Consider the following 10,824-nt stretch of genomic DNA (forward strand, 5'->3'; position numbering starts at 1 on the left):
AGGAATAGCTGGTTTAAAGGGGATTTCCAGACCAACTTTTCTAAGGAGTCTCCATACTGATTTCCATAATGGTTGCACCAGTCTACACTCCCACAACCAGTGGAGAAGGGTTCCTTTTTCCCCATATAATTTTGATTTTTGTGATGAGAAAATACATAATCTCCTCTGCTAGTCACCTTTCAAGAACAAAGCAAGTGACTGCTGAGCTCAGTCACCAGACTGCAGTGTGCATTTGCAGAAAGCTGTGAAATGCAGAGCCAAATGACCCAGGGCTGAAACCCACTGTCATCTAAGGTGTGAACCTATTCAGGAACATTTCAGGCAGAACCAAAGAAAAATTTCTCAGAATAAAATGAAATAAAATATTTGATATTTACTTATACACCCATGAATATTTTAATATGGTTTGTAGGAAAATGTATATTTATACAACTGTATCATACGCATCATTTAGAAATACTAAAACTCAAACATAGACCAAATAAAATCCTGACCACGTAAGACAATAAGACTCTTATTCCCTGTCAGTGGTGATGTAAAATGGTCCTTTCATTGGAAAGCTCTTTGGGAATTTCTTATGCATGTGCAGATAACAATGTCCAGAAAACATGAGGTGTTCACACAACTGATCTGAGCATTGTGCTCTCAGGCACCTTCCGAGGATGCTTACGTCAGCTTCACCTCCTCCAGGTCTGCCTCATGGATGAAGACTGCTCATAGGCACAGCTGGGACTTCTAAATAAGGCTTCTGAAAAGGAAGCATTTAAACATCAATATTAGCCAACCATGGAGGCCCAGGAGATTTCTCAGGAAAGAGCTCAACAGCCAGCCTGGACTCCTCCCAGGTGCTCTGCTTTTACACTCTTCTGTCAGGGAATGCACCCCTTGCCTACCTAAATGGTCACCTACTACTTGAAGGCACCACAGGGCTCTCCTGGTGATCACCTGAATAATTTGGACATACATGAAGCATGTGGCAAAAACACATCATTCACCATTTATGCAAACCACACAATGTACAGCCCAAGGACTCAATGCTTTTTAGCACTGTGACTATGGAAAGGGGTGGTGTCCCACGGTGGGTCCAACAGCTGGGACAAAGAGGGACTGCAGGACCAGGTGCTGGACGAGTGATAGGATGTACATTTAAGCGGCATAGTAGTTCCTGGGAAATCTTTCTACAGTGAAAATAATGATGCCATATTCATGAATACCAATAACCAGAAATGTCAGTACAATTCCAGCCATTTTGTACAAAGAGAGCAATGTGATGTGTTTGTGAACCATTGTTCATATATTTCTGCAATTGTTTTGAAATTAGATAAAATCTCAGTTGATGAATGCTTGTGTTCCTGATCAACTCGATTTGCAGGCAGAAGTGTTCTACAAAATTTTGCTTCAGTGCATGAACTCCACATTGTACGAAAAAAGAAAACCTAACTCATCTTCTCCACGAACAGGAGAAAGCACATGTTTCCCTGAATTGTGGAACAAATTTATTTCATGAACTGACAAACTACTTTGCATTCTCATATGTATGTTCTGGTAATGACTTATGCCTGCCTTGTGATAGAAAGATTTCTTTAATCCCTGTATTGTACATAGATGGTGTGTTCATTATTTTCTTATTGAGAGGACAAAATATATGAAAACGAAAGTGAAAGAGAGAAAGATTCATTTAGCTCAGAGTTGATGGATGTCTCAGTTCATAGTTGGCTGGCTCAATGCAGCATAGAGAGGAACACCACTGGCTCAATGAAACATGGGAGAGGAAAACGCTTTGAAGTGGTGGAAGGTAACAAAATCAATGAGAGAGGAGGTGGTGACCCTTGCTGTCCAACATATTGTGTGGCATCTAGATGCTTTAGGACTAGGTAGAGCTCACACTTATATTGCTAGCATTGCACAAGCCAATCACAAACTCCAGACTTGGCTTCCAAAAGTCTATGCCAGGTGATGGGGACATCAGACATCAACTATAACAAAGGGTGTCTGGAGTAGACAACCACATAATTATCCAATTCCATTAGGATGCATGGCAGGGGGAGTTGCTTTTATATCTCCCATTACTTCATCAAATTTCTAGGCACACTCAGCCTCCTCATCTCTGTCATATCTTCCTGTCTGCTGTTCCTCCCTCTGAGTTTCTGACACAAGCAGGATGTGGGTCACCACACTGTGCCTTGCACAGTAATACACTGCTGTGTCTTCAGACTTTAAGCCACTCAGCTGCATGTAGGCTGTGTTGGAGGATGTGTCAGCAGTGAAGGTGGCCCTGCCCTGGAACTTCTGAGCATAATTAGTATTGCCATTCTCTGGATCGATCCTTCCGATCCACTCCAGCCCCTGTCCAGGAATCTGTCGCACCCAGTTCATGTAGTAATCTGTAAAGGTGTAGCCAGAAGCCTTGCAGGAGACCTTCACTGAGGTCCCGGGCCTCCTCAGCTCAGCCCCAGACTGCACCAGCTGGACCTCGCCTTTCGCACCTAAGGAGAGAAAGGCGAATTTTAGTCCAGTGCCCAGCGAGAACTCTGGTTGCTTCCTCAAGACTACAAGAAGTATATCTTACTTTTTATAGCTGCCATCAAGAAGAGGATTCCCCAGGTCCAGTCCATTGTGAGGATCTACAATGTTCTAGTGGATTCTACAGAAGACAGAAATGACTGCAGAATATTCTGGTCCATAGACCATCCATATTTACCTCAGCACTCTCTGATTATTTGCATATTCATTAGGCTGGAAACTACTTAGTGCAAGATTTGTTCCTATATAAGCAGAGAGTCATTGTTCATGGGAAATTCAGCACTGAGATGCTGGGATTCATGAACTTATCCTGTCTGAGGAAATAAATCTGACACTCCTTAAATTTTTTGCATATAGGCTTCCTCTCACTGAGAAAGAAGCCACCACAGGAAGACTCTGTTCTATGAATCCAACATTGAATGGCCCATAAACTATCTAAGCTTCTTCGTGCCAATCAGTGTCCTTGGTGGTATATAGCTATACTGATCTCTGCCTAATTGTATGAAGTATCAACAGAACCCAGTGTTGTCTCTTAGGTAGGAACGTTGCCCATTGCACACATGTACACAGAAAGCACCCTGAATCCCTCCGATTTTATTCCACCCCCTAGGATGGTTTCTCCAGCACCTACCTGGATTGATTATGTCCATTCTATTCTACAGAAAGGGCCTTATTGCTAAGACCAGCCCCATGATGTACAATAACAGGCTGGCTTTTGGACGCCATCAAGGATGGGACTTGAATGTGAACCTCATTAACTCAGTTTCCTAAATCTCTCTCTCTCTCTCTCTCTCTCTCTCTCTCTCTCTCTCTCTCTCTCTCTCTCTTTCTTTCTTTCTTTCTTTTTCTTGGTGGAACTGAGAATTCAACTCAGGCCCTTGAGCTTACCCCGGAAGTTTTTACTCTACTGAGCTATCTCCCTGACCCACGGTTTCCTCAATCTTGTGGAAGAGTTTGTGTTGATTTTATTGGGGTCTTATTCACAACAGAACAAAGCAGAGTTTTGGAGTTTCCACAGAGCTTGTTTTTCCTCCTATTGATTTGTCTTAATGGTCCATGTACCTGTCACATGATCTGACCCTCCGCAACCCTGCCACACACTCATTTGTGGTTTCCACACCAAATCCTGATGGTGAAGATTGTACTCTTTGTGTCTGCCAACATGCTGCACTATTTCAGATTAAAAGTATCCTTTCTGTCTTCCAGCCTCTCACTGTTCAGATATGAGAATTTCTTGAACACCACATTTGAACCTATATTTGAGTGATTGAATTTAAAAAGTCATTCAGTGAAATAGCTCTTAAAGTGTGTATTCACTATGAACTTCCAATTTTGGTTGATTTGTTGAATGGGGAGAACTCAAGCCTCAGAGCAACGTGCTCAAACTTCTACACCTGCTCCCAAACTGCAACAGTGCACAGTGGATCCAGTGCACAACTAACTTTGCCCTCGCCTCAGACAGGTCCCTCTCTGGGCCATGGGTAATTTTCTGCAGTGACTCCAGCTCAGAGAATTATTCAACAGGCTACTAAAGCTCTTTCAGGAAAACCCTGATCTTCTAACCTGTGTCCTAGAGAAGGGGACTCTCTTACTGGCCCAACTATGATGCATAGAGACATGAGCTGAGGGTGAGGAAACAAGATGGAGCTTCCCAGCAGGAGGCCTGATGATTCCTATGTGCAAACCTAGCCAGGGGATCTGTAGGCAACAAAGGCATCGCAATCCTACTCCCCATTATAGCCTCATGAGTTCACAGCATAAACCATTGGCAGATGCTGTGTGCAGGGTCTCCTCAGGTCTTACGTTGTTAAGACATAGAGGAAATGACACAAAGTCTGATAGGAAACCCTCTTACCACAGCTTCCTTCTCTACACCTGCTCCCAGGACAATTCTGGGCTCCGTGGATTCTCAGCGCCCTCTGCTGGTGCAAAACCCAGGAAAGAGGTTATGGTCTGGACTGCACACAGTCCCCTCACTATTTCTCTGGCCTGGCAATATCCAACCATGTTATCAGTTCTCATCATAATAATTTGTAGATAGAGTGTGTTCTTGGTCTTCTCAGGAGACATGATCAATTGGTCCTTCATGGAGGCTACTCATTACCAAGACACAGTCTTTTTCTCCTTTAAGCCTGGCAGAAGCAGAACTCACCATCAGTACTGAAGAGAATCTGGAGACTCATTGTCTGCAAAGGAGTCCTCAGGACCGCGTGGGCTGCAGCAGGGCTCCCCACCCTCCACCTGCTGTGCCTCACACAGAACACCTGCAAACACAGTCATCCTCCTCAAGACATCACATAGTTCCCCTGTTTATCCCACTCATGCACAAGTACATATTCAATATATCATGTTCTCCATAAACTACAGTTAAAAATGAAAACCAAACCCAGTCTAAACTATTTGGTTTTTTAAATTTATTTATTTATTGTGTGTGTGTGTGTGTGTGTGTGTGTGTGTGTGTGGCCAGTTTTGCCCACCAGGGGGGCGGGGCTGGCTGGCAAGTGGTGCTGGGGATTGAACCGCGGTCGCTGTGCTTTTGCTTAGCTAAGCTTGTTCTAAGTAGATGCTTTAGACCACTGAGCCTTCTCACCATCCGCAGTCTAAACTATTTGTATTTGATTTCAATAATAGCCACTGAGTTGGATCACCAGTGTCCTGACAGCACAGGGAAGTCCTATCGACATGTCAGTGTGCTATACAGGCAGTTCTGGAGATAGATGTTTCAGAGTAGTCATCACTCTAGTAAGTATAACCATGCTCGGGAAGCTTAGCAATAATGGAAGCATTGGGGCCGGGGAGATGGCTCAGTAGAAAAAGCACTTCCCTGGCATATGCAAGGGCCTGAGTTCAATCCCCAGTTCAAAAAAAAAAAAATGGAAGCATTCCAGAAAATTTTGTCAGTCTTCATGTGATAGTGTCTTGAGGGTGTATCTCCTCAAATTTCACATTTATGCACAGATGGAAGTAATGAGTTTTCTGTATTAATAATGCTTGCTTATAGGCAGGCAAGATTGTGAAAATGTCTGAATGAGTTGTGTCTCTATGTAGGATTCTGTGTCCTGAGGATGTTGTACTCATTTCCTGGGCCTGTTTTCCGTTATGCTGTGAGCACACTGCTTCCTGATCCTCTACCTCCAGGGAAAGGGAAGCTCCTGGAGAGCTTGGTTCTCTTCCCTTCTTTCAGGGTCACTGAGTGTGGCGTTTCTGCATTCTGATGTTTGGTGAAGGAATCAGATTCAGTGTTGACACCAACAAGGTCGGGGACTCTCATTAGATACTGGTGTTGTCTCTGTCTCTTTCTGTCCATTAGATTTCTATTTTCATATAGATTAGAAAAATTTCAGTTTCAATTTTTATTAGATTTTGCACTATTCAGTGTTTACATCCAATTGAGGCATTTGTTATGTGTATATAACGTACTTAACTTTTTGTCAATTATCTTCCCTTCTCTTCCACTTTCCTCCATTTCTTTGGACCTTTCACTATTATGAAATATGTAGGATCTTATTTACTATATCTATATGTCTTGTCATCTCTATTTAGCTTCTTGGATAATGGATATCATGTGATAGTTAAACTATTGCATCTGATTTATTTTACGTGGATAATGGTATAATTCTCCTGGCTATTTCTTGGACAGAACAAAATATATGTATTGGGCCGGCAAGATAGTTCAGCAGAATAAGGTCCTGCTTAGTCAAACATAGGGGCTGGGGTTTGATCACCTGCACCATATGCCATAGCAGCCCTGCGAACAGGTGCACTGAGCTGTCTATCTATGTATCTATGAATATATATTATCTATCATAAGAATGTACATATTTTCTGTAATACATTCAGGATATAAAATGCTAGGTTTCCAAATTAAAAGACACAATCAAAAATTGGGTACAAGAAATGAATAGCCAGTAATTAGGAAATTTACAATTGGAAAACAAGTTTATGAATTAAATGAACATAAGATAAAATTATTTAGGCAACACATTACTCATCTGGGATACTTCTATAACATATAATTTTGAAGTTATAGTTATTATAAGCTATTAGAAATTTCAATATTGAGGATAGAAATATAGCTCATGTATAGCAGCAATGAAGACATATAAACACATTAAGAAAGACAATAACTAAAGATACAGAAGAAGACAAAATAGAAAATACAATTAAAATAATTCTGAAAATACTCTATTGAATTGTTTGAAAGACATTTCAGTGCATATGCTAATGCACTTCATCCGCACTACTGATTTATTTTACTTTACTGAAAAAGAAATATTTCTGCTAGTACATGTTTATTTATTTTAGTGAAGGAGACTAACTTTGTCTATGAACTCCACTCTCAATAACATCTGTGCGTTTCTAATATTAAGAAAAATCATTCATTAAGTTATTGGCTAAATACTTTGTGAGAAAAACTTGCTATTTTTTCTTATGAATTCAAGGAATGATCTTCACATTCCTTTAATACTATCTACATGAATTACATTAAAATCTAAAGAAATAGAAGCAAAACAACAAAACGGATATCCCCAAGCCTATAGGTTTACCTCAGCACTGCAGAATCTAAGTTACAAGCATGTTCTCTCAGGCTTTCAGAGAGCACACTGGCTAAGCAATGGCTGTGACTCATCCACATGCCTGACATGACAAAGGTTCTACAATCTGAGGTACAGGATCTCAGGATAAATCCTGAGTGGATTTCACTGACCTTACCAGACCCAAAAGCTACAACTCTTATTGAATAGGTCTTGCTTTAACTTGGTCTTAACCATCCAGCAGAAAACTATAAAAACAAAGTATAAGAAGTAAAGCCTTGGTGTTATGTTGAGCTGGAGGTGAACCAGGTCAACAATTTCTGACATTGCCAGTCAAGCAGAAGACCCAATACTATTATGGACCACTGGACTCCTTTAGAATATTTTGCTGCATTTACCCACCTAAAATATTCAAATAATGGAACTTAACAAAAAAGGGGGGATACAGATGAATGTCCATTTTGTATCTGTGTATTCAATGGTTAGGATAGATGTATAGTTACATTCTCTTAATGAATAGAGGGATATGTTCTAATGGTCTTTGTAAATAGGATCTCATGTCTGCATCTTGTACAGCAATTAACCACTAGGAAGAATGTGTGCAATGTGTTAACTATTGAAAGTGTCCTAACAATTTGATTTGAAACTATCTCACTGGTATTTGTTTCTCAATAAAATTATGGAAAAAATTTTAAGAATATAATACAATTTTCCCAGAAAAAAAAGATGTTTTTCAGTAGGTCATGGAATAAACTTTGGTACAACCAGACAGTGGAGCATGATTCAACATTCATAATGGATAAGCAATAAACTATGAAAATACACAGCAGAACCTTAATGAACACTGCGAAATGAAGGAAACCAATAAGAAAAGGCTACACACCATATGACTCCACCTATGTGACATTCTGGAAAAGGCAGACTCTCAGATCCTAAAGAGACCTGTTTGCTAGAGGGTGGGAGAAAGGAGAGGATAAATAGGTAGAACACAAAGGATCATTACGTGAATGGCTGCACTTGGCATGGATACCACGCCGAGTGGTGGATACATGCGATCATGCTGTTGTACAAACAGGCTGCACCACATGAAATGTGAACTCTGGTGTAAACAGTGGGATGTGGGAGACAATGACACATCCGTGCAGGTTCATCAAACATCACAAATGTGCCACTCTGTGAGAAGATACTGATTATGGCAGAGGCTGTCCATGTGGGGGGCGGGACTTGTGTGGGAATTCTGAGTTCTTTTCATTCAGGTGTACTGTTCTCTAAAAACTAAGTATAGTTTTAAAATAACGTTAGCATGCCTTTGTTAATATCTTCACATGATTAAAAAAATTTTAATTAGAGATAGCTTCTTAAAACACATAAAATAAATAAATAAATAATTCTGAAGTTATATTTACTAGTAAATACTGAAAATTTCAACATTTAGATAGCAAAGCAGAAATCTATATGGTGTATTACAGTAAGAAAAAGATAAACATCTATAAATAAAGACCAAATCAAAAGATAAAGTAGAAAAAGGAAATAGAAAGCAATTTAAATAATTCTCAAATGCTCTATTCATTTAATTAAATATATGTCAGTACATACTTCAGGTCCTTCTTAGTTCATTGAATAGACGGTTTTATACTATGTCACCTCTTTATGCCATTTTAGGATGGAGAGTTGTTTTGTCTATAAATTTTATTTTGAGTAACATGGTGCTATTTTACTATTATGCTAAATAGTGTATGATTTAAATTATTTGCTAAATATTTTGTGATAAAAACTTGCCATTTTCATAAAAATAAAATGCATGCTTTTAATATTTCTTTATTAAAATCTATGTAAATCTGCTGGCCCCACCCCCAGGGAGCCCTGAGACAGCAACTGAGACTAGGAGTGGTGATACATGCCTATAATTCTAGCTCTAGGGATGATGTAAACAGGCAGATCACTATGAGTCTAATCTAGTAGTGAGACTCTGAACACCTTGTAGGCCCTTTCCTAAAATACAAAAAAATACATAAATAAATAATCTATGGAAAGTACTTTAAAAGTGAAAAGAGGGTCAATTATAAGAAGCAACCCTCAGCAAAGGGGTTAGCTCAATGGTACAGCTCCTGAAAGACAAGCCAGAGGTTCTGAGTTCAATTCCTGGTTCCAAAAAAAAGTTATCATCATTTTGAAATTTCACACATGTCAAGCAGATACTACTATTTTTTTCCTCAGAAAAATATGGATTTCACATTGATAGCAATAGTATGGACGGAATCTAGTATAATATTCAGTATGTTGAACTGTATTATCTTCTACAGTTAAAAAATAAAATCCTTGATATAGAGGTCAAGCTTTCACCCGAGCTGGGTGGCTACGCATTATGAAGTCCGCAGTCTGAAAGGCTCAGAAGAGAAGACTGAAAGCTGAGTCACACCTGTGGAATTTAGCAATTTTGTGAGACTTCCATCAATATTTTTGAAACGTGACAAATTGAGTGGGGCTGGAGCTCAATTTAAAACCTCTGGATGCAGTGTCCAGCACTTAGAGCAAAATGTCTTACAAAATATCACTTTTCAACATAAATTGTATTCAGCTTGGAAATAAAAAGTCACTCTATCATTTGAAGCTTATACAATTTCAGGAAAAGAAAATTCATAAAGAAACACATTTGTCTTCACTTTAACTGGGGAGAGAAGGAAGAGCTAGTCTGAAAAGTCATGGTTAAATCGGGTGGTGTTCCTTTGGCAACCAATGAAAATGATTTATAATAACATGGTATGGGCCTTTGTGCTTTTCATGGAAGTGTACTGATTAATAATGGACGTTTTCTATCAGGGAGGTGATGAAGGATAGAAAATGCATTCTCCTATGTAAACAACGCAGTCTAGAGATGTATCAGCAGTAAGGTCAGAAATGTCAAATCAGAGTACTTGGAAGGAAGTATTATGTTGCAAAGAAGTCTCAGATCCAAAGAGGAAAACAACCTCCCTTTAAATCTACTTGTGGAGACCGAGTCCTAGCCCAGATCCGGTGAGTGTGTGGAGAGCTTCCTGCTACCCTACGCCGGCGGGACCAGTCCCAGCCCGGCGCAGCGTGGGCCGGACCCTCTCCCGCCCCCTCGAGCCGCCCCCCACCCCTCCCGCCGACTAGGAATTTCTGCCGACTTCCTGGAACCCACAGACCCAGTCCTAGCCCAGGTCCGGTGAGTGTGTGGAGAGCTTCCTGCTACCCTGCACCGGTGAGAACAGTCCCAGCCCAGGCGCAGCATAGGCAGGACCCTCTCCCAGCCCCTGGGGCCACCCCCCACAATTCCACCTTACCTGCCCCACCCCTCCCGCAAAGTAGAAATTTCTGCCGAGTTCCAGGAACCCCCACACCCAATCCTAGCCCAGGTCCGCAGCGGGAAGGAGCTGAGCACAGCAGCCACACCTAAGCCAGACGCAGCTGGATAACTCCAAAATCTGTAGAGCTCCACCTGAACTTCAGTACGTGTGAAGGTTATAACTACAGCAAAGATCTACAACAAATGGCAGAAGACAGTGCTACACAAAATGACGAAAAGGAACAAAATGCAACATCAGAACCCAAGCCCACACCTAACAAGTGCAGAGGACACTAACAGAACAAATTGGAAATCGCACAGCTGAAAGCAATAAATCAACCGCTTCTAAAATGAAACAGCTGCAGAAAGATAAAGAAGACCTCAGATTGGAAATGAAAAAAGAAATCCCTGAATTAATAACATCTGCACTAAAGAATCAAATGCAGAAACATATGGAAG

The 10,824-nt window shown here is 40.7% G+C and overlaps 1 gene segment (V, D, J or C); it reads right to left on the bottom strand.

The window, feature by feature from the left end:
- Positions 1–2,082: 2,082 nt before the first annotated feature.
- LOC101590448 overlaps positions 2,083–10,824 on the bottom strand; it is a 52,522-nt gene continuing 43,780 nt past the window's right edge. Inside the window, 1 exon segment of the V gene segment in view lies at positions 2,083–2,486. Coding sequence covers positions 2,083–2,486 — 404 coding nt within the window.

The sequence above is a fragment of the Octodon degus genome, unplaced genomic scaffold, assembly GCF_000260255.1.
Source record: "Octodon degus isolate 3935 unplaced genomic scaffold, OctDeg1.0 scaffold00255, whole genome shotgun sequence".
In the NCBI taxonomy this organism is placed as follows: Eukaryota; Metazoa; Chordata; class Mammalia; order Rodentia; family Octodontidae; genus Octodon; species Octodon degus.